The sequence below is a fragment of the Pararge aegeria genome, chromosome 21, assembly GCF_905163445.1.
Source record: "Pararge aegeria chromosome 21, ilParAegt1.1, whole genome shotgun sequence".
NCBI lineage: Eukaryota > Metazoa > Arthropoda > Insecta > Lepidoptera > Nymphalidae > Pararge > Pararge aegeria.
Genome location: NC_053200.1, coordinates 8,605,659 through 8,631,577, shown reverse-complemented (window position 1 = coordinate 8,631,577; position 25,919 = coordinate 8,605,659). Strand labels below are relative to the sequence as shown.

The window sequence follows — 25,919 nt, the reverse complement described above, 5'->3', positions numbered from 1 at the left end:
TGCAGACATATTATTAAGATCAAAATGGCTTTTATGAAGAAACGGCTTGTAGGTTAGAATTTAAAACAGAATGTCACCTCTCTTTCTAAAGTATCTCGTAACTCCCATAGTGAAGTAATCTTGCGGTTTATAATATACTAGCGGTCCTTCGCAACTTCGTCCGTATGTAAGTTGACCTTAAAAGATGGGCATATGCTGTCACGGACTTTTTTTAAGAACTTATAAAGGGAAATAACTTTGTCATACATACACATATCACTGTAGAAGGCACCAACACTGATTACCGGGGTTGGAGAGCATCCTTTCTTACGTGCCACTTTTCCAGTAATCCCTATCTCAAAATAATTGTCTCCCATTGTATGTCCACAATTGAAATAGCCCAGGATTCTGGAGAGAGAGACATTTCATATCTTTTTTATTACCTTGCGAAATGGTATCGTTGAAATAAATATAGAATCACCTATCCACCATAAGGTACAAGATTTTTCGCCCACTGAGATTGTTTTCTTGATGTGATTGATGTCCGTTTTGACTAACAACGAACAAGGCAATGCTTAAGGATACCTTTGACCAAATGATTTTCACTCGTCAACTCGTATAACCTTACTTGTCTATGATTATTGCCACAAGGTGTGGTATTTTGTGTTTAAATTAACATATTTTTAATTCTTCGTATGGATTTAAATTTATAAAAAAACTAAATTCATATGTTTTTATTTCCATTACAAGAAATGGTCATAAATTAGTGACATCTGCATATCGTCTGCGAAAGGTGCAGAAGTCATTTGTGGGATTGAGTATACGCTTTTATAATATGATTCCTAAGGTAATTTTGGTAAAACCTACCAATCCATAAGTTTAAAGAATGTGTTAAAACACATTTATTACAGCGAGGTTATTATTCAATTGATGAGTTTCTTAATGACAAGGTTGCTTGGAAGCATCCGGCTCCGCTTTCATCTCTCACAAGATAGAAAAATGAATGTTAAAATATAAAATGTAAATTTTTGATGTTGGAAAAGAGCAACTGCTGAGTTTCTTGCCGGCTTCTTCTCGGTAGAATCTGCCTTCCGAACCGGTGGTAGAGTCACTACACACGGACAGACTTGACGTTTCAAAAGTGCTTGTATTAGGCCCACTTGAAATAAATGAATTTTTAATTTTGAATTTTTTTGAATTTCAAGTTTCAGTTTACACGTTCCCCAAACATTACGCACCGGCGAAGTGTTGTCGTAACTAACTAACTTCGTTAGTCATCATCTAAGAGTTGGTGAAACCTTTTTTTTTCTTCACGTATCACACAAATTTTTAGGCATCCGATTAAGGCGTTTCCTAGGTTTAGTACGAACGGTCATAAATTATTTTTTGCTTGGTTAACATCGTATTTCTTCTTTGTCTATCATATCTCACTCCACTCGTCTCACCAACCCAACTATTTTATACGGTATTCACCGTTAATTAATGCAGCAATTAGTCAAATTAAAATATGATTAATATTTTCCTTGCGTTACAAAGATATCATTAAAGGGTAAAAAAGTGGTGAATCAACCATTCAGCTTTGACACGTACAGTTAACATATTTGTTTGGAAGTTAGAGCCTTTTAGAAATGGTCGTGATGAAGCATCTTTTGAGTTAAATATGCCCGCAGGCGTTCAGTGAAACCACTTGTTAATCAAATGAGTTATGCTTCGTTTGTCAAATGCAGTTATTGTTGACAATATTGTATAAGTAAAATGTATATCCCATTTGAGATGACTCTGTTATTTCAAGTGGGTGACACGAATTGATTTTCCCAGCAATTATTATTTTAATGTGCTTCTAAAACGGAGGTGGTTCTCAAATTGACCCATTACCGGCCCACTACAGGGCACGGGTCTCCTCCCACAATGAGAAAGGGTTAAGGCCGTTGACCACCACGCCGGCCCAGTTCGGATTGGTGGACTCCACATACTTTTGAGAACATTATGTAGAACTCTCAGGCCTGCAGGTTTCCTCGCGATGTTTTCCTTTACCGTAGCAAGTGATATTTTTAATTACTTAAAACGCACATAACTCAGAAAAGAAGTGCGTGATGGGATTCAAACTCGGCCTCCTGAAAGAGAAGACGAGATCACTGCGCTATCACCGCTTATAAGTAGGCATATATTTTTTTCACTCATTATTATATTCATTTGAACCATATGGTTATCCGGAACCTACCTTAACATAGTTTTGTTGGAACTTTGTAGTTTGATGGTGTTTTGGTAATAATGCAAAATTTTAAGTTTAAGTAATAAAAGCATGTGTAGACAGAGGTAGTGGTAAAGTTGACTGTAGCTTTATTTGCGGCTTTGGCACCATCACGCTTATCATTATTTTACGTTAAAAGATAAATGACAAAATATTATGCCATTTAATTATAGTAAAACTGACAATTATTTTAGATTGTTACAGAATGTCTATCATAATGTCGATATCTAATCTAATGAGAATATCACTACTATATCCAATCTGATGGTTAAGAATCGAGCGAAACGTTCTATATGCACTGAATTCGGTATAACTAACTCCCAATTTATGTATCAACTAACGACTAGCGATTTAGGAAAAACTACAGTGGTTTCCCTAATTCGCTAGCGTAGACAATCCATAATATTTTGATGCTTATTTTTATTACAAACAGTGTTAACAGTTTTTATAGATTTTTAATAATATTTTATATAGCAAGCGTTGCTATGCGGAATTCCATGATACACAATGTACATCTACAATGTTATCCAGCTTAATCTCAAAGAAACGCTGGAGAATCTGTGCGTTGCAATTTTATGATTTCTTTAATCTCTATCTCTACCTTTATTTTTTTTTATATTTGCCTATTGCAATTCAATATATTCAAATTTTCACTTTAAACTTCGAATATATTATTTCGCTCAAGTTTGATGTATTCAGAATAAATTAGCGAAAGACTACCTATTTCATAAAAAAAAACTGTAAGGCTTATAAATATCGGTTTTCAATATAAATGTGACACAATACTTGTTTTATTTGCGTACTACTGCGAAAATTTAATTTCCATATGAAATCGACCCGTTCGCACATGCGACGGCTTAGCTATATCATTGCGGCTGTTTGAATCCTCAGCGTTAAAAACTGTGAGGCTGATAAATATCGGTTTTCAATATAAATGTGACACAATACTTGTTTTATTTGCGTACTACTGCGAAAATTTAATTTCCATATTAAATCGACCCGTTCGCACATGCGACGGCTTAGCTCTATCATTGCGGCTGTTTGAAGCCTCAGCGTTAAAAATGTCACAATACCATTAAATAATGGGCAAGATATTCACAATGGACTGTCTTTATCGATAACATCTGAATATTTTAATCCTATCGATTAAAATCGATCAGAATGTTGTGTTACCCTCATTGTCCTGTCTCCTATCCTATCATTGGATGCTAAAATAGGCGTGGATATCAGACAATGGTCTTTATTCCACGGCTGTCTAGTCGACATTATCCTTCGCTTTTGTTACGATTGTCCAACGCCGCCGCACAGGGTCTGGTTGACAGTCAACGGGTAAATTCTCATAACATCATATCCTTTATCTCAGAATCAGTCCAGTCCACGACGCTGGCCCAGATTTGTTGGTGGATTGTATGAAACATTAATTGCAAATAACCAATTATAATTGTAAATGACTTTGAAAAGTTAGAGGATTCGAACTCGGTCCCCCGAAAGTGAAATCGAAGTTCTACCCACTTGGCTATCACCGCTTCAATATATAATACAGGTACTATGTATGATTGTTTGTTTGTGTTTACTGCACAGTTAAAAAGTAAGATGCCCATAGGCGAAATTTAATGTCTGGGGGCATTTTCTACCAATTAAACCTATGGTAATGAATAAAAAATATGTAAAAAAAAAAATAGTTAAAAAAAACTAAAAAACATGCTTTATATAGAAAACGAAATAAAATTGAATTAAGAATAGTTTAAAAAACTCAAACAAATATAAATGAATAATAGTTTTAAAAGCGTGGGGTAAACCTGGTATGAGAAGAAGGATTATCATTTCGATAATATCCTAAAAAGCAACCCGCGCTTTTTTCAAATCTCGTGTATTTCATGACGGTGCCAAGTGGCGTGCATAGAGGATATGCACAGAATATGCAGATGATAAAAAATTAAGAAAATCTCCAGTATGAGTTATAAATACTTAAGAGTAGGCTTTTTATAACTCTTATAATGCATATCCTTAAGTTTTTTAATACTCCTACTGGAGATTTTCCCCATTTTATATCATCTGCATACCCTGTGCATACTTTCTATGCACGCCACTGACGGTGCCTGATGGATGTTTCAGGATAGTACGTTTCACAGTTTATGCTTAAACATCATCATCATATCAACCCATTACCGGCCCACTACAGAGCACAGGTCTCCTCCCAAAGTGAGAAGGAGTTAAGGCCATAGTCCACCACGCTGGCCCAGTGCGGATTGGTGGACATATTGGACGGTGGTGCAATTATAATCAAAAATAATTAGGCTCAACTTGTTATCGTGCTCTCGAGTGGCTTTAACTGGTGGACAAAAACAATTTCCTTACTCTTGGCTGGTACTGAAAAGTTAGCATTACCCTGAATTATTAACCTCCGTTTTTTTCTTGTGGGGAAATCCTCATGTAAACCACAGCACCACGGGGAGGTTATGTCGCACTCGAATCAACTTAAACCAACCAGTCGCCTGGTGGCTAATCGCTTACTAGATCAGCAAGACAGTAGCACTGCAAATAGCAAATTAAAAAAGTCAAATCGATCAACTGCAAATCTCTTATTGATAAAATGCTACCTCGCTTTTCAGTTAAAAAAATAATTGATCTACAAAATATCGAGTGTATACTGAAGTAGAAAATAAAACAATGAATATTAAGAAAAAACGCGCTGTATGAATGTAGTCCAAGAAACAACGCAAAGATTTTATGTTGACTTTACAATAAATAATTGTTAAGAATTTGTTCATTGTAAAGTCAACATCTCCTGAGGATGCTCCAGTTTCGGAGCGAAACGAGCGTAGAGGGTACATTGCCGAGGATCTGTTTGGTGTGGAGTATACGGATTGAAATAATTATAAATTACACCATACAGATTCTGCTGCTGTTCGCGGAGTATAGCAAATTAAGCTTAATTTTCATAATATATTATGGATTTCCGCAATTAACGCCTGCTTCTATCCAAGATTTTATGTTGTTGGAATGCATAAAAGTCGCACCTAGCGTTCTATCGATTTTTAGAATAGGGTTTTGATATTAACTTGGATTCATAAGAAAAATAGACGCTGTACAGGCTTAGATTTTTATCTAACCTTATAAGTTATCTAAGAATAAGTTTTATAATGATTAATAAATTTGTATCTTTCAAAGCTACAGGACGCAATTTCTGTCGCAATTGTTGACGTATTATTTACGTTTTTATGTAATCGATTTTATACTTCTGCTTCTGTAAATCACACTTTCATAAAGATAAATTACTTAGAAAGCCAATGGCAATTAACAGAACCATGATAGGTGGTCTGAATTTTTTTTATACGCATTCCGATTAAAAGTGTCGTGAATGTAAAAAAAAGTAGATAGAAAATATTTACTGTTCTGACAAGTGATACAAAAAAATTAACAACAATGAATGTGCTAGTGAGAAATAGCCGCCAGCTCTTAGTGTACACTGTGCGTTCACCACCCGCTGGGCATTTGGCGTCGACGATTTGAGGCAGTGTGTTAATCGACGGGCGATTGTCGGCGATCACCTTTAATAGACATAATAAAACGAATTAATCGATGATATTAGACAATGAAACAAAACGACGAAAAACGCACGAAGTTATGGTAATCTTAGGTATTATATTACTAGCTCTTGCCCGCGACTTCGTCCGCGTATTTTTTGATTTTTAAAAATCCCTAAGAAACGATTTATTTTCACGAGGTAATATATAGTCAATTGCCGTCTTCAGGGTGAAAGTATTCCTTTTTTCACTAAGGTAAGTTAAACAGCCGAAGTCCAGTCCACTGGGCTATCACCGGTTCAAAAGCGAGGCAAAGCCAAAACGGTGAAAGCGCAGTGGATAGGAGTTCGACTTCTATGAAGGTACGAGCCTGGAGTTAGGGTATCGGTTTTTCCCGATATTCACCATCGTACTTCAGAGAGCACGTTAAGCCGTCGGGTCCGGATATTATAGTATAATGGAGGTAGTTATATTCGTTAAGTACGACAACCCATATTGGGGCAGCGTGGCGGGCTATGCCCTGTAACTTCTGAGCTTGTACTCATCAGCTGTAGCACCATATTAGGCTAAGGATGATGATAAAAAAAAAAATTTCTTAGTGGCATAATTTATGTACCTAAGGACGTATCCTTAAAACTTTTAGGTATTTTTTAGGTACCGGTCTACATCTCTTCAACACTTACAAAATAATAACTAAGTACCTGTGTTGTGCAAAAATAGTGAGCCCCAACACGACTCTTCTAAAAATAGCTTAACAGACATATCGTCATAGTCGTAGAATAATGTCGGTTTTGAAAAAAATAAAAAATTCACTTTTTACCATATTTGGATTCTACATTATCGAAATAATATTACTGCATCAAAAAAAAAATTAAATGTATTTTGTTTTCCGAAATAATCAGTCGGTAAACTGACGGATTTGAAAGACGCCCGTAGTAAAATAACGCTTGTGTATACTCGTCTTTGTACGACGCGCGGGGATCTCCCGCCGACCCTCCCGCTCCCGGCGGATCTGCGCAATCGCCACTATTCTTCGAACTTGCCCACGCGTTGCATCGGATTACATTTTTCTTAAACAATTTTCCCAGTTTTTCTTAGTTGACCTGTTTTTTAATTAATTCGGGCCTAGTTTTCTACATACAATTTTAAAAGGTGTGCCACAATAAAAACAGGACGATCAACGCTTATGTTAACACTTGTGGAAGAAAGTAGCAAAAATATACAAATTACGAATTTTACTCATGAAGAGTGCAGTGGTGAGGATAACATTATACCTGGGACTCCAGGTAAGTTAATGAACTATGTAGTAGCATTATTGGTATTATTTTTCTTATATTGTACATAATTTTTTAAATTAAATAATTATATCGTTGGTTCTGACTATCCGTCGGTTTTCTGCGGAAAACTATAAATCAATTTAAATTTTAATTTGCATAAAAATAATATTTGCTACCTAATAAAAATACAATATTCTGTTGAGTTTATGTTATATTTAATAATTTTAATTTTTAAGTTGCATGTAACTATACTTCATTTTTCTATGGGCGTGATAGTGACGCGTGATTACAACCTACTATATTCTGCGGACACGCTTTTTTATCTAACGGTCGTATCTGACCATCCCACTTTATTCTTAGAACCAAATTCAATTCCGCCTTTTTTCTATTGAAAAACTAGGTTTATTTGTATATATTTAATATATTTTTTTACATATGAATAATCTGATCTTAATTATATTTAACCTGTTTAGAAAAAATAAAGTAAATTTTATTATTTTCATTCTTTAGATCCTTTTTAGTGTGAATCGACTTACTGTTTAAAGTAAACGAAGTAAACGTTGACCTGCAGTATTTATAATAATTATTACCAACCTACATTTTTTATACATACTGATATTTTTTCAGAATGCCATTCGCCACTGCCAATGTCTGGGGCATGCAAAATATTATAAAAAATGATGTAAGAGGATGTCTTTTCAGATGACGTACACGGAACAAGCGAAATAATAAAATCAACAGATGAAAATAATAAGAACCCGAACATAGCATCACCTTCTTGTGTTCTTAGAGAAGATCCCTTCGTAGCCGTGTATCAAAATGCATCCTCACCATATCTACTCCCGTCAGAAAATCAGCACGATGTCGTGTCCTTTTTCAAATATCAGCTCATTTTTAACCCTTCTTAATACCTCTACCTTAAGATCAGATTTGTCACCTTTGCCACAACCGATTTCCCCAGCTGTTGACTACGATGGACATACACCTATACCATCACCAGCAAAAACCCATTGTGAAGTATGTAACGGTATTTTTTGTTCCACTCACGATTGTGTAGACTATAGCAACTGTCCATTACAGCTGTGACTGTGACTGGCATGAAGACACAGCTGTGTGATCAACACAGCTATATCTTCATGCCAGTCGTCTCCAGCGCCTTTTATTCGATGTACACGTAAAAAACGTGTCCGAAATTATGATTATTGGAAAGAAGTTAAGAGAAAGCGAAAGGAGTATTCTTTTCCTGCATTAGTTAAATCTAATGCAGGAAAAGAATACTCTAAACTCCTAAATACTAAAAAAAGCGTTGTTGTTCCAGCAAAAGCCATAGGTAGGCCTTGCACGTTACACTATGTTGACTTTCGAAGAAAGATAATATGCGTTTGAAAATATTTGGAAATTAGGTGATCGTGAGAAACAATGGTTGCTGGTTGCGAATTATACTACAAAACAGAAAAAGAAAAGGGGTCTTCAATGAGATTTAAAGCATAACCGTCAATTCACTTACAAATATTTTTTGCCAAAGGGCTCATCAAAAATAGAGGTTTGTAAAATCATGTTTTTAAGTACATATTCGATTAGTGAAAGTTCGGACAGCTTGGGATAAATATGACGGAAGCAAGATTTCATAAAGAAGTTCGCATCGAAAGTTGTAAAAGAGTTTCGATTTTGGTCAGACAATTACGCTGGCCAGAATCGAAATCGCATAGTCTTTAATATGAATGCTCCTGTAGCTAAAGAACATGATATAAATATAACACATAGATTCCTTGAAAAAGGACACAACGAAAACGAGGGGATTCTATCCACAGTGTAATAGAAAGGGCTGCTGATCATAAAACAATTTATTCACCAGATGAATGGAAGTTACTTGTACGTTGGGCTAAGGTAACATGTGATTCTTATGAAGTTATAGATGTAAATCAGTCGTTAGTGTTTAATTTTAAAGATCAGCTAAAAAAAAAGAACTGGGTTAAAAGTACTGCTAATAAAAAAAATATTTGGACAGGCATAAAAGAAGTTTGGACTCAGACCAATATAATCCGGTACAAATAGGCTTTATCTGATGATTATATGACACTAGTACTTCGAAAGGAGACTATAAATTACAATGCTCCAACCTTACACAAAGCCTATGTGCGTCCAATTCCAATCAGTAATGAAAAATATAAGGATCTTATTAGTCTTTCGAATTCCTCAATAATACCTACCAAATACCACAACTTTTTGAGAAATTTAACTCATGGACGTAATGTTTCTGATAATAACAAGGAATCGGACTAGATAATTGTGCAATAGATTATTGTTACCATTTGATTTGTTACTATTTTGATCTCTGATAAGATTATTTTTCTAGGATATTTCCAGTACAATAAATGCCGTTACTTATTTTTATAGTATGAGAATGATTTTAATACGCTAAGCAAAGAAATGATATTGTTTAAGTTTTTTGATAAGAATTTTTTTTTTTACTATACCGATTAAAATTTTATGCTTTATTTAAGATACTCTACCTACCCCAACCTGTTATTAAATAGGTAAGTTGATATCGTATCAACTTACCTAATATCAGTCCACCTGGTCAAAATAGAATATGAACAACATATCCGCCAAAATATTACTCAGTAAGTCTATAGAACATTATCGGAAAGTAACATCCATCATTCTTTGAACAGTAACTTTACGAAGAACAATATCGGATAATACTATGTGACTTTGTTGAGTCCATAGTAAAATGAAGCATGTGATTTTTCTGGAAAACTAAATGATTATAAGTTGTTATTTTTATTCTATTCTAAAACAATGCCTATTTTTTGCTTGTATTCCAATTTTCATGATTACAGATTTAGAATTAAAAAAGTTATGTCAAAAAAACTAACAAAAAAACTTAAAATGGCTGCCCTGTAAAGTTTAACATTTGTCAGATCCGTCACTATTCTACGACTATGACGATATGTACTTCAGTCACCAATTAGGTAAGAACCATAGCGGATAAACAAAGTATAAACACTCCATTTCATCTAAGTACTTTGGGCTCAACATTGACAGCGACATTAAAATTTTGCAGGTACCTTTGGTTAGCAAAATCTGTGGTAGATCCCCTCACATCCCGCTGTTCCAAGTGTAATTATTAAAAAGTAAACAACGCCGGTAAGGTATACCAAACAAACATTGCTTTTGCAAACTTTATGTTATTACTACTGCCATCTAGTATCGAATAGATCAACAAAAAATATTTTAGTAATGTTCGTAGTCAATAGATGTCGTAACTACCTATTTTTCAGTAAAACCTCTGTAAAACCTAATAATGTAGTTTTATAATAATAATTAACATTATCAGTGATAAAAGTGTCAAATAAAACCAAAAGAATTTTTGTTTACCTACACTGTATATTTAATTACTTTTACCGCCATCTTGTAGAGAATTGTTGTAGAAAGACTAAAATTACTATTGTAACTCTACATCTTCTTAATAGATGTCACTATATGTTAACTGATAACATTTTGAAATGTAAACTGTTAATTCAAAATATTATTACTCGAATAAAATATTGATCATTGAACAATCTCCTAATTAATATTAATATTACCTAATAAAATAAAAACCTTCAATTTCAGGTCATAGCAATAAATGTCAATGTCCGAGTAATGTAAAATCTGAAAGATGACAATGACTTTTTTTCTAACCTCAAAAGTATCAAGTTAGTGAAAATGTTATAGTTATTGCGACATAATTAATAAACAAAAATTAAAAGTTTTATATCATACCTAAACACAATTATGAAATAATCAAAATCATAATGACTTTCTTTGTTTTTGTACGCCTGATTTATATATAATTTTGATAACGAGTTTTTAAAATGCAACGGTTAAGACATACAAGTAAATACTTTAGATTATTGTATACTGTTAGAGAACTAAGCCGAAAATGTTCTATACTTACTTCAAATTTTACCTCAAGTATTGAAGCTTCAGATAGCGAAACATTAACATTACAAAGATGGAGTAAAACTATCCTTTCTCAAGATATTGGCTTGAGATTCTTTATGGAAATGGACAATAACAGGACAGCAGATATCACAAATATGACTAATGACGAATTAAACGATTTATTACAAGATCTTATGTCTAAAAATAGAGATAAGCTACTCTCAAAGTATTTGAATGAGTGTCTTGATAAACAGAAACATTACAGCACAAATGTACTTAAAAAACTATTTAGATATTGCAGTATATCTGGGCGAGTTGATATGGTGGAGGTACTTCAGAAGTACTGTTTTAAAGTTGACTATCATTTGTTTAAGAGGAATGGAGAATTCATGCATTATGTAGCCAAAGCGCAGTGCATGAAAGGAAATTCTCAACAAGGACTTTCTGTTTTAAAGGAGGCTTACATAAAATATTCAGGTTTGAGAAGTTTTTATAGAGTGATATTTAGAGAGCTAATCAATGATTCTGTGTTGAATCGCTCTGAAGCATCTATGGTGATATTTAAAAAATATGTTCTGGAATTTAGCGAGACTTGGAATGATCATTACCCCCTTATCTGTTATTGGCATATCTGTTGGTCAAGCAACTGGTTTTCAGATCAACAGATATCAAATGAGCTATTGGAAACATCTGAAGCTTTACAAAATATTGTTAGAGATAAGTAAGTAACTCTTTTACTAATTTACTTTTCGTTTATTACATGATAGGGTACTGTCTAGTCAGTCCACTACCTACTGTATCAAATAAGTAGTTCCATCTACAGCTATTGAGTTAAAAAAAAATTGCAGAAAAATTTCCTACATATGTTTATATATATACAGTCAAAATCTGTTATAACGACATTGAAGGGACTACTTGTATTTAGTCGTAAAAACCGATAGTTGTAACAACCGGTTACAGGTTTTAATAGGAAAGATAATACATGTAGGTAATATGCGATTTTTCTTCGATATTGATTTGTTTTCTTTTTTGCGACATGTTACAATTTTCAACAATAATACATACAACATAACTCAACAATATGTTTTGGTGCGTCTTGTGTAAAGATAAGTAACAAACTGACTTAAGAGATATGACAGAGCGGGCGTTGAGGATAGGGCATGCATGTGTTTTGTTTCTAAGAATTATAAAAGACCCTAAACTTAGTTTACTTTTACGATAATAGCCATTGACCATTATACTGTGCCAGATGTGGATACTGTTACCTATTCAAATTGTTTACAATACAGCTTAACCGGTCGTTCTACAGATATAATTTTCCGAAAACATTAACCAAATGTGGTCGCTCAATGCGGTATGTTGTAGTAAACAATGTCGTAAAAACCAATGTTTTCCGATAAGGCGTTCATATAGCATTCAGCCTGGACCTTCGATTTTGGTCAATTTAACCGGTATGTTGTTCTAAACGATGTCGCCATAAACGGTTTTGACTGTACATATATTATTGTCCTACATAATATATTAGTACAGGGGATTTGCAAAGACTTCCTCTGGCTCTTGGCAATGTCTATAAATACACTTAATAATACCTGGATCTTGTAATTAAATAAATATCTATGAAATCAATACCAATTATGGTTTGTTAAAGCCCATACAAAGTAACATAGGGTTTTCCTACTAAGTGCCAGTACCTCAGAAGTTTTGTTATTCCTTTATAGAAGGACTTAAATTATAACATTAAAGGCAGTAAATAATTATTTACTGCATATTTTTTAATAATTGTTTTTTTTTTAATTACTTGACGGATTTTATTACAACACTTTGGTAGTGGATTCCTGGCTGTTGGTGGTCATTACATTTTTTTTAAGTATATTTATATTTTTTTGATTTCAGGGCATCAACATTCAGTATTAACATCCTTCGTGACTACAATGAGGATGCTGTTGTGAGATTATTGCAGAGTCTACTAAAGTTTCATATGATGGACGAGTATGCCAAAGTATTGGAAATATTATTCAACTACAAATGTAAGTTATTAATTGATTATGGTCAACTACTATTTAAGCATCTGGAGTAAGTGATGTCTTTTTAGTTGGTAGTCCTCAGTTTGATGCCTTTTAGGGGGTATTTTGGAATCTATAATTTCTGAATTTTGTGAGACCTCCCACTTAGACCACAGGGCTTACCAATCCGTCTGGGAGGTCGTTAAAAAGCACTTAAATCCAGTATGCCATTTCCAAGAAAGTAAGTTCGCAATAACCATTCTATAATTTTGTTACAGTAAAGAACAAAGACTTGCGAGGATGCACAGAGATTGTCAAAAACTGTGAAACCCTTGGTATATCATTGCCAGCCGATCAACAAGGGAGATACATAAAAATGTTAATATACAAGGACTACTCAGATGTCAAAGCAGAGGACAAACCGAAGAAACTGACGTCAAAGAATTTTAAGTTGAAGTTTTAGACTGATTAATATATAGGTATCACCACCTCTAACACCAACTTCAGACTGCTGTGTTGTGTGATGCTCATTGTTTGGCATACAACATAAATATATATTTAAACAAATCAATGTACTTTTTGTTATATTTATAAAAGCACTAGATGTGCTACGGCTTCGCCCGCGCTTATTACGGAACGAAGCGTATTGCTTTATAGAATACACCTACCTCTATAAAACAAATACTAAACTTTATATAAGGTTTTTTCAATCGTACTGGTAGCGCCATCTATACGAACCTACGATCCTACTAATATTATAAATACGAAAGTTTGTATGGATGGATGGATGGATGCTTGTTACTCTTTCACGCAAAAACTACTGACCCAATTTGACTCAGTTTTGGAATGGAGATAGAATATACCCTGGATTAATACATAGCTTTTTATCCCGGGAAAATGTACGGTACCCGCAGGATTCAAGAAAACCCCAAAAACCGCGTACGAAACCGTGGGCAACAGCTCGTATTAAACACAGATATCCGAAAATCTTAGAATTTTCCGTTCCTGGGGAAGTCATGTGTAAGAAACAACTAACCTGTAGTGGTGGTGATCACTGAATTTCCCCGGTATGATCTGGTGGAAGGCTTCGGCTATGGCTAGTTACCACTTCAGAAAATAGCCGTGCCGACAAACGATTTACCTACCGTTTACCGGTACCGCGTAGAAACCGATTAGGGGTTTGGGTTTGTATAATAATATAACTGCTATACTCCTAACGGGTATCCGCTACCACCTTAGACTGCATCATCACGTATCTACCATCAGGTGAGATTACGGTTACGGTAAAGGCTAACTTGTCTAGTGGAACAAAACGAACGTGTGCAGCATGCTTTTTTATTCACCTAAGGTTTCATTCATTGTTATCGGATGCCATTCATCCGCATCATAAGAATGCTTCGATCAAAATAAGTATATTTATATCCACCATCTCTCTTTTCTGGAAGAAATCGCTATGTAGGCCGCCAAATTGTAAAATTTGTGTAAAAAATTATTTTCAATTTTTATGTGGTGTACAATAAAAGTGTATTTTTACATTCATTCATCAAAATTTCCTACATTTTATTAAGCTAACCTAAATATCTAGGCTTAGATAATTTAGTGCAATTGGAATCTTTGAATTTGTCAATTTTATGAATAGTATTTCCTACCATCTTCTTTACAAATCTTATTCAAAATTCATTTATAAATTGGGCCTACCGTTTTATAAGCACTTTTGAAACGTCAAGTTGTGGTGACTCTACCTCTGGTTCGGAAGGCATATTCCACCGAGAAGAGCCGGCACGAAACTCAGCAGATTGCTCTTTTTCAACATCATTTTAGAGTTTACAATGAATATTGTGAATTAAAATGCAGAAACTATTTGATGGATAGGTAAATTTAGTTGGTAAAGCCTAAGTAAACAAGTAGTTGGTAAACACTATACTACGGTACCTACTTCATCAATAAACTATTTTTATTTTTTTATTTTATTTTCTCATTATTTCATCCATTTCAACCCATTATTGGCCCACTAAAGTGCACAGCATCACATGATGAGAAGGTTTAGGCCGTTACTAGTCCACAACGCCGGCCAAGTAGACTTCACACGTCTTTGAACATTATGGAGAACTCTCACGCATCCTTACGCAGGTTACCTTACGATGTATTCCTTCACCGTTAAAACAAGTTATATTTTCGCACCTGAAACTTTCCAATGCTATGTGCGTTTCAAGCAATTAAGAACCACTTGTTTTAATGGTGGAAGAAAACATCGTGAGGAAACCTGCATGCCTTAGAGTGGTCAATAATGTTCTCAAAGGCGTGGTAAGTCCACCAAATCGCACTTGGCTAGCGTGGACTACGGCCGAAACCCTTCTCATCCATGTAGTGGGCCGATAATTAAAAAGAAAAAAAGCAGTATCGTATCTTATCGTCAGATGTAATCGCATTGAAGCAATACTCGTAACTTGTCGCCAAATAAAATATGAGGTGGATATCTAACTTTGTAATGGCTTGACTATTAAAGTCGGAGAGTTATCATAATAATTCTAACTGTAAGTGCAGTTTTACTTGACACTAAGAGTCGCCCGATAGAGACATTATTTTAATGGAATGTTTTAATATGTCTGGCAGTAAAAGGCCATTAATATCAATGTACCTAAATTATAATAACTTTATACATTGTATCCCTCTTTAGAGTACAACAAACGAATTAAAATTAATTTTATTTACCTACCTATTTTTATTTTTTATTTCCCATCGTAATAACCTATATATGTATGTATATTTATAATATATATAATTTAGATAATTTTGGTTTGATTAATCTGGCTCCGCTTTCATCTCTCACAAAATAGAAAAAATTAAAAATGTAAACAGTTGATGTTGAAAAAGAGCAACTGCTGATATTTTTGCCGGCTTCTTCTCGGTATAATCTGCTTTCCGAGCCGGTGCTAGAGACACTACAAACAGACAGAATTTGAAAAATATATATATTTTTTTAAATAACGCTTATAACTCGATTTTTACTTTTCCCGGCTGCTTTTTGCACAACTAGGTCCAATTATTAAAGTGGAATGGAGTATACAAAAAACTAAAAGACTATTGAATACAAATCTTAAATTTATTGAGATTTTGTGGTAGGTACATAATAGGCCTTAAGCTAAACATTAAACAATAATACACTAAAAACGCGTAACTTCATTCTCCTTGGACTTGCTATCGGCGGACTGGCTCTCCAGAATCTCTTTTCTTCGTAAAATGTACAAGGTTCTAGAAACAAGAAAAAAAAAATTAGTAGGTATGCGTAAATCCGAACTAAGTATTAGGGGAGATAGTGAGGTAGGTGTGGAGAGTTTGTAACCCATCGTTATCGACCCATTACCGGGTAATTTCGTGGCATGGCTCTTTTCATATCCGCTATAATATAGCCTGTGACATTTATTTTGACCTACACGTAACACAAGTTATAAGTGCGAATGCATGAATACTCCATTGTGCACAAAGTATTAATAGGTATCGCTCTTTCTTATCTTAAAGGATTTCTTGAGGTATTTTTTTTTTCATCTGCTGGTAAGTTATCATGCAGTCTAAGGTGGAGAAGGGCAAACTTCTTTAGGAAAGCTAAATCGCTCAGAGACACATCTTTGTCGGTAGGATGGTAGTAACTAGCCACGACCCAAGCCTTCTATCAGACAAGGTCATAGAAATTTCAGTAGGTATTTGTAAATTATCAAATTTGTCCTGCCAGGGATCGAATCTGGAAAGCCACTTAAAACCACAACTCTCCCCGCTTCCCATGGGTGGTCGTCGTATATACACATTTGACGACTTAGAATAAAGAAATTATTGATAATTTTTATCTAATTTTTATCTATTCATTAGTTGAAAGACAGATTTAGTTAACTCTACTTTAATTGTTAAGATTTAAAAGTAATTAACAAAACAAACTCAAAATCACAGTAAGCTATACGCGTGAATAGGTAGATCGTATAAAAACGATTATATTTGAGCTAGTACCGTTTATCAAGTCGAAGCGTTGGTATTAGGTATAAAGTAATAAATAGAACCATTTTTTACAAAGTGAGAACTAAAAGTACACTTCACTTTCTATTCCATGGGGAAAAAGTCAAGGTCTTTCAAGGTGTTTTTTTTTCTAAGTAAACTAGAATAGAAAATTCGGTTCAAGGTTTTGATTGTTATTAGAAATCGGACTGCTTCGACATAAGGGCATGATAACGTTGACCGCAAGGTCTCTTTTTGCTGGTGTTGTAATGTAGGTAAGGCAACGGTAAAAATCGGCAACAGAGACAAGCGTAGCCAAGTACCTACCTTAATTATAGATCTGCAAGAGCGAATTAGAGCTATGAATAAATTTGACCTTCAGACCGGAACACAGCATTGCAACAATACTGCTTAGCGGCAGAAATAAGCATGGTGGTGGTACTTCCCCGGACGAGCCCTGTCACAAAAAGCTGTACTAATATATATCAATGTCAGGGACATATGTGTCATCTATAATCATATCAATTTCCCTGTTTCCATCAACATGAAATGTATATGTTAAACCTCATGTGCCTGTAATTACAAAGCATGGTGGTATAGCATATTAGGTTGGGGAAAAAGTTTCTCATTATTTTTTAAGAAAATTCAAAACATTTTTTATTATGGTTTATTTACATTAAACTAGAGTATGTAGCTACCATTTTGTTCTATAACTTTTTGCAATCTTGTAGGTAAAGAAATTTTGGGGCTTCTGATCCAAAAACTGCGACAAGTAGTTTTGGCAGTCCTCGTGATTTTAACCTGACAATGCCTAAAGAATTCTAAAGGGACCGAAACAGGCGGAAATTTGAAGGTGCAAGGTCAGGATTATACGGCGGATGCATTAACACCTCCCAGCCAAACACTGTTAATTTTCGCCTAATCAGTTGTTCGCAGTAGAGTTCAAAAACGATGGCCCTGCCTGGTGGTAACAGCTCACATTAAATAAAGCCCTTCCAATCCCACCACACATACAGCATCACCTTGTTGCAAGTTAACCCGGGTTTCGCCAGTCTGTGAAGCCTGACCGGTCTTTGACCACGACCTTTTTCTCACGTTCTTGTCGTACATGATCCACTCCTCATCACCAGTTATCAGTTATCAAAAATGGTTCGGTTTCATTACGTCTTAATAAGGAATCACAAATGAGTACACAGTTCATTAGGGTTCTTTCAGTGAGCTCGTGAGGTACCCAAATATCCAGCTTTTTTGTGTACCCAGTTTTTTTCAAATGTGCCTAAATATTTTGTGGTCAATTCCCAATTCTTCAGCTACTGATATGCCGATCCTGCTCCACTTTTTTAAAAACGGCATTCATTTTATCCGTAATAGGGCGACCAGAGCGAGGTGCATCTTTGACATCGCAAATTTTTTTCGCGACTTGCGTTGCATTTTGACGGCCGACTGGCGCAGTGGGCAGCGACCCTGCTTTCTGAGTCCAAGGCCGTGGGTTCGATTCCTACAACTGGAAAATGTTTGTGTGATGAGCATTAAGTGTTTTTCAGTGTCTGGGTGTTTATATGTATTTTCTAAGTATTTATGTATATATAATTCATAAAAATATTCATCAATCATCTTAGTACCCATAACACAAGCTACGCTTACTTTGGGGCTAGGTGGCGATGTGTGTATTGTCGTAGTATATTTATTTTTTTATTTTTTTATTTATTTTTACCTTTTTTGTAGTACATTTTTAAAATGTATTTCTTCATTAGATTGACTCATCTTCATCTCATCTTCGAAAAACATATAAAAATTACATTTCCTAATTTGACTTTGGAATTATCTTCTTTAAAATGGAAACTTTCAATGATACCAAAACCAGCCAGATACAAATAGCCAAAGAGATTTTATTACAAGTTCATACATACTATAATGCGAAAAGACTTTCTCCCCAACCTATTATTTAGCTTGACGAACTTTTTAATAGCACCTAAAAAAAAGTGTCGCTTAGACAGTGTTTGAACAGTCTCTCAAAACGTACACGCCAATGTGTTTGTGTGTGTAAATATCGAAATTGTGTTTTGAATTGAATTTTGTATGTTATTATGAATACATTTTACGATTATCTACAGAACTTCCGAATTATTTTGTTGGCGATGTCATCAACCGCGCCAGACCTTGGCTCACATTTTTACATTTATGATTTTTGTAGAAGAAACATACTTTTACTCAGAGTTAGATCTTCTTAATTATGATCGTAGAAATTCAATCATACAAAATTTGTACTTTGGCGGAAATGATATATTATCTATCTGTTGGATCGGCATTATACAAATAAGTATTAATTTCCCAGAAGGAGAACATCGTTACGTTAACGTTTTAATTCGAAAGACGCACTTTGTTTACTTAGGTGACCTTCGTTAAGTTTGTCATTGTTAGATACAGAATATTTGATAAGTTTTTAGAAATGAAATAGCGAATTGTAAACATCAAAATGCATCGACATAAATGCACATTTTTTTGTCTATCTGTAATATTTACTTTGTTATAATAGAAATCTACTATGTGTTAGGTATGTATTTTATGGTGCAGATGTCGCAAGTTTAACTCTTCCTAGCGTACTTATTAAATATAATTGCATAAAACACATTTTATTTCTCTGTCTTTAATTCTTACTTGAGTTTATTTTAAAAAAATCAGAGGTGTGACTTATCTACTCGCTATTTATTAGAAAAAGTATTAAACGTTAATAAGTATATCTCGAAACGGATTTTTTTTCTTGAACCGATCAGAATAAAGTGGTTACAACCCCTCGTCTTCCCGCGGACTTCGTACGAGGCGACTCAGGGAATGTAACGTAGAATGGGTAGCAGCGACATCTGTGCCACTACCATCTACTGTGAACACCACCCCGTCTGCCCAGCGGTATTAAGAGCAAACCCTTTACTGTTATAAATGTATACCGGTAACGCTGATGTATCTTAAAGCGATGGAGTGGTTGCTTTCGTTTGTAATCTACTTTAGTCATGACCTTCCATTGAAATAGTCGCGCAATGTTTGCACAAAAACCGATTAGTTCAGAACGATTAAATTGGTGCTAAAATCAACTCCCCAAGTAGGTCTCAACATTTGATCGACTGACGTTATCTTATTCAAGTTTCTATGTTTTTAAGTTCATAACAAATTCCCATACAAGCACTTTAAATTTTCATCATAATTATTATTCAACTATTACCGGTCCACTACAGGGCACAGGTATCCTTCCGTAGTGATGGCCGTTATCCACCACGTTGACAAAATTATGGTGAACTCTTAGGCGCGACATTTCCTCACGATGTTTTCCTTCACCGATTAATCAAGTGATATTTAATTGCTTAAAACGCATATAACTTTAAAAAGTTAGCGTTGAGTGCCAGGGATTGAACTACCACTACTATTAAATTAAAGCTTAAATTTCCCTGCAATTCTTTAGCTAGGGCTTCTGAAGAAACGTTTGTAAAACAAACATTAGAAGTACATTATTTGCGACTCTAATAAAAGTAACATTAGGTCCATGTTACTTTGACGAAACAGAGTTTAATACTCGAAAACGACGCATCTATTTCATAAGAATATCTAATTTAAATAAAACAAATTACAAATTAAACACAAACACACACGCACACACAAGTATATAAACACGCACACACACACGCATACAAACACGCGCACACCCACAAACAAATCAAATGTACCTACCTAAGCACCCGCCTCAAAAATTTACATAATTCTCTCTTTTTTTTTTTCATTTATTTATTTCTTTTTTTTTCCTTTATATAATTTTCCCTGTAAAATTGTCAAACGTTTGTTAATAAGACCATAGATATAGGGAATACACTGTCTCCTGTAACACAGTTTTAACTACCGCAGGAGACAGGGCTTCACACTCATGAAATGTATACGTTTATTTTGATAAAATAAAGATATTATTATTATTATTATTATTATTATTGCGAGCGAGCAAATTTTGAGTACTAGGGCTACAGTAGAATAGGTAATAAAATATTAACTTACAAATATATAAGTATGGCAGGAACAGCTAAAGCGGCGCTTATGAGGTAGAAGGCGCCTGAGAACGTCGACAACGTACTGAGGTAAACCTTACTGTAGACGGGTGAGTAGATCACAGGTACTAAAGCCTCTGATATACTGATTAGAGAGCTCGTTTTACCTGGAAATAAATGAAAAAAAATAATTAATAAAACTGATGAGCTATTTTTATATTTTTGTTTGAACGTGCTAATCTCTTTAACTACGAGTAGTAGTATCTAGTAGAGTTTTTTGTTATAGAGCCCAGAGATGAGCATTTCTGCCATCGTCTGTCTGACGGGCATGTTTGCCGATGAAATTACAGGCAGGAGTTTAATACTCGAAAACGACAACTCTTACGCCTTAGGTTAATGGAAACAGGGAAACATTTTGCACGTTGGACGTGCTCCTAGCATGCCCTGCTTAGTGTTACTCTGTTTATAGACAAGTATATAGGTACTATCGGGCAGTCCATCAGCTCGGCCTGTCAATAATTATTATTACTAGGTATTTATAAAAAAAATGTTTACGTTTAATTTAATGTTTTCAAACAAGGTATTAATTTAAAACCATTTAACATGGCCAAATTGAAAAATAAACAAGTCATTCATGTAAAAATCCAACCACCTTCATACTTCCCGGGTGGATTTGGATAAAATCTTATCTTAACTTGATATCTATGCTTTAACCTATTTTTTGAATTGCAGTCATGTAGAACTAATGGGAAAATATTTAGAAAATAATTATAAAGGAAATATTAGATTGTACAGGTATTTCTTAATCATTATCCATTTATTATTAACCTAAATGCATATTTTTATACCTCTAACTTAAAAAATATGTGACTTTGATACAACTTCCAACCCTTATTTGAGCTTTTTATGGGTGAAAACTTGGTACTAGGTAAATTTAAAAACGTGCTCAAGATCCTAAAATTATAACCGACTCGATTCGGAGTGCCTTCTAGAAAAATGTATTGAAAGTATGTAATATAAGGTCATAAAAAAATGCTATTGTTATTAACAAATTAAGCTGAAAAAAAGATTTCTTTCTGTTAAACACTCAAAAACTACTTATTAATATATAAGGAATCTTGAAAAAAGATCCTTAAAGAGGAGAATATTTCCAGTATAAAAGTTCCTCCTTTCGGTATTCTATTTTCATTATTTATATTTATATTTCATTGTTCTATAATATAGTATTATACTATAGAACAATGTAAATGTTGTTAAATTTTGGTCTACCTGTGTTTGCTATACAACGCGGCACGGGCTTTTTAAGTGTTTTTAAGGCTTTATAAGGGTCGTAACATAAATTACGCAATGTGGACGTTTTACATTTACTAAAGCGCAATGTGAGTTAAATTTTTGGCTCAGTTTGCGTTTTTTGAACGGACGAACGAGTTATTTGAACCTAATAGTTTCACGAATGAATTTAAAATGGATCATTAGAATATAATATAATATTCTAAGCATTTATACACGCATGTGGTGGAGAGTGGCTAGTTTTATTTTTATTGGTTGTTGTTCATATGTTATGTCATGATCTGTTTTGTGTGTTAAATAAATAATAATAAAATATTCAGTTATTCAAAAAACAATTCATTCAAAGTAGGTAAATAAAATAACATCATAACTTTTCTGGCTATTTTTGGATCCGTCACAAGTGTTAAGATAAAGGCAAGGCCAAACCGTGGCGTACAAACTGCGTCCTTACTGGTTTTCAAGTTTGCAGCATTCATTAGACCAATCATAAGGAGCCGTGTTGAGCAAGTCCTATGATTGGTTAGACGCTGTCAATTTTGAACGCGTCTAAGGTTGGACATGGCGGGTGTGGCCCTCGCTTAAATGATCTTTAATTTATTATTTACAATTAGTCGTTGTACGCTGTTTACGTTGTTCTTTACAAATCTCTTGAGACCCATTTGTTTTCCTGGTCTGCATATCTGGAGCCTATTGACCGTTTTCACTAACGACGAACAAGGTAATGCTAAGAAGGTAGCGGTTGATCAAAGGAGATTCCTAGGTGTACATTTACTTTTCACCAATCAACTTTCACTAGGCAACTTATATAACTTAACTCGTCTATGATTATTGCCACGACGTGTGCTATTTTGTGCTTGTGTTATTATATTTTATTATCCGTATGGATTAAGATAAAAAAAACCGAATTTATATTATTTTTATCCGTCTGTCAAATGTCAGTTTACGAGTTTCCTAAACATTATGCACAGTCGAATCGAGTCGATATCGAGTCGTTACTTAAGATGACGCCCAACGTCGTTAGTGATCATCTAGAATTTGTGAAAGGTTTTTTTTTTGCTTAGTTAGGGCTTGTAGGCAAAACAAACAAATAAGGAAACACACGTTCGGATACTACTCGTACTTAGGATAAAATCTGGTCGTCACCTGCGTTATCTACTGTATCCTAACTTTCACACATCGCAAATGATGCTGCGTGAAAGAGAACAAACAAAAGAAAAATAGAATTTTTAAAAGGTACATGTAGATTTTTCGAGACAGATTTTACGATAGTAAATAAATAAATTTATTACGACGATACACACATCACCACCTAGCCCCAAAGTAAGCGTAGCTTGTTTTATGGGTACTAACGGACTGATGAATATTTTTGTTATAAATAAAATACATAAATAAATAGCAATATTCATATAAACACCCAGACACTGAAAAACATTCATGCTCATCACACAAACATTTTCCAGTAGTGGGAATCGAACCCATGGCTTTGGACTCAGAAAGCAGGGTCGCTGCAAACTGCGTCAATCGGCCGTCAATACGATATATCTACCCTGTGTATTATTCGAAGATTCATACGGAGTAAACTTTCATTACCGTTTATTTTTTTTATGACGACATATTAACAGAATGGCCTATAGGAACTCTATATCATTCCAAGATAATTATGTTTGCGATTCTTTTGACCCACCTATTTTGGTGTAAAAATCACGTCAATCCGTCGGCCTATTGCTGCGTGAATGAAGGACAAACCAACACAAAACTTTCATAAGTAATAATAGCGGAGATATCATGCTTTTTACCGTTTGCTCAAATTAGCAATCTAGTCTGAGATAAGAAGCAACTTATTGCCGCGTCTAAGGTTATTTTTATCTTTGATTTAATAGAAGAGGGCGTACCCCTCCGTCATCCGTATATATATATGCAAATATATATTTATATTATTTCGTATATTATTTTTATTATTATATGTTGCAATGCAATGTTGTTTAATCATTACTAGTATTTAAATGAGAATTATTTATATATAAAAATGTATTATAAGTGTGTTTGATTGTCAGTTGTTAATTTTTGGCATAAAGTTAGTTAAAATGACGAGAGTAACATAGGCTACTTTTATATCCCAAGAAAACAAACGGGTCCCATGGGATTTGTAAAAACGGTAATAAAAGCGGACGAAGATCGCGGGCAACAGTTAGTATGATATACGCCTTTAAGGATGGATGGCTTTGATCGTATAATTTTAATCTTCATAAAATATAAGTATTAAAAGGTAGATAAGGTTGCGTTGGCCGATGCACCAGGCGATGCATTGGAACGCACGGAGGGTTTACGTCTGTAGGTTTAGTCGTCCGACATATAACCCTTTGCACGCTTGTATCCTTATGGTGGTAACTTTTTATCATTTATTTATTACAATTATGGCAATGCAAAATATCTAAGTAATTGTAAATAACATTAGGCAACAGATAACAAGACAAGTTTTTGGTGCAAATTGTTGATCACATTAATTTTTAATGCATTTTTCAACGGTGGATACTAATTTCATTACGGGTTATAAGGTACCTATTTACGCTTTTTATGTTATCGTAGTTTTATCATCTTTGAAACTGTTACTGCATTGTACTTATAGGTAGGTAAAATTATATTGTACATAAATCTTAACTAAGAGCTATGCTTTTCAGTCAGCACTACTTTTAGACGAATCAGTTTCAGTCAGCGATTTAGTACAACAGAATCACCAACACTATAGTATTGTAAAACACTACACGGTTTACATAAATCGGAAACAGGATGTATTTGGTTAATAACTATCTGTGTCGCCTCTGATTGACACTACCAACTACTAAACCAAATTTTAATCTCGCAATTATAACATAAAGTAATCATCAAATCCAAAAATTACATTAATATTAAAGCGAATTGTTATTCAATATTAATATCCAAGATTTTGCCACATCAACAAACATTAATTAAATTAACCTTTGTGAAACCTAAGATATTCTAAGGGCATTATTTATTTGATTGGGAAAGCAGGTTTCATCATCCGTCCACCTCGTCCGGGGCCGACCTACGCTGCGCTTACCGGTGCGGGGTCGCCATTCCATCACTTTAAGACCCCAACGTCCATCGGTTCTCCGAGCTATGTGCCCTGCCCATTGCCACTTCAGCTTCGCGACTCGCTGAGCTTTGTCGGTAACTCTAATTCTTCTACGGATCTCCTCATTACTGATTTGATCACGTAGAGATACTCCTAGCATAGCTCTCTCCATCCCCCGCTGATTGACTCTGACCCTTCTTATGAGGCCCATAGTTAGCGACCATGTCTCACTCGATTTATTAACTACGAATTAAGTATTCAAAAATTCCTGGAGATGCAACCAGTTCAACCTAACAGTATTTAGGAATAAAAATAATGCCTGATCAACATTTTTAACGCATTTTTTATATAAAATATAAAAAAACGTTGCTAGTAGTATTTCTATCTTACTTTTAGTATGAAATAAACGAATACCTAATAAGTTACAAAGTAATTTAAAACAGTCCACACCTTTTTAGCAAAAAAAAAAAACAGGTTTTAAAAATAAATCAAGCAAATGTCACACCGTTAATACGAAATACGTGTATTTTCTCTTTTTTGTTAATGTCGCAATTAATGA

At 34.4% G+C, this 25,919-nt stretch overlaps 2 protein-coding genes across 2 annotated transcripts in view; one reads left to right on the top strand and one right to left on the bottom strand.

The window, feature by feature from the left end:
- Nucleotides 1-10,716: 10,716 nt before the first annotated feature.
- Nucleotides 10,717-13,540, top strand: LOC120633381. The gene is made up of 3 exons (XM_039903584.1): nt 10,717-11,685; nt 12,858-12,991; nt 13,246-13,540. The coding sequence occupies exons 1-3, from the start codon at nt 10,895-10,897 to the stop codon at nt 13,428-13,430; spliced, it is 1,110 nt and encodes a 369-aa protein (XP_039759518.1). The 5' UTR covers nt 10,717-10,894; the 3' UTR covers nt 13,431-13,540.
- A 2,509-nt stretch (nt 13,541-16,049) lies between these two features.
- The window catches only part of LOC120633177 (proton-coupled folate transporter-like), a 37,327-nt gene continuing 27,457 nt past the window's right edge, over nt 16,050-25,919 (bottom strand). The window contains exons 4-5 of the mRNA XM_039903309.1: nt 20,987-21,143; nt 16,050-16,219 (exon numbers count right to left, since the gene is read on the bottom strand). Coding sequence (XP_039759243.1) covers nt 16,132-16,219; nt 20,987-21,143 — 245 coding nt within the window. The 3' untranslated portion in view covers nt 16,050-16,131. The remainder of the gene's footprint in view (nt 16,220-20,986; nt 21,144-25,919) is intronic.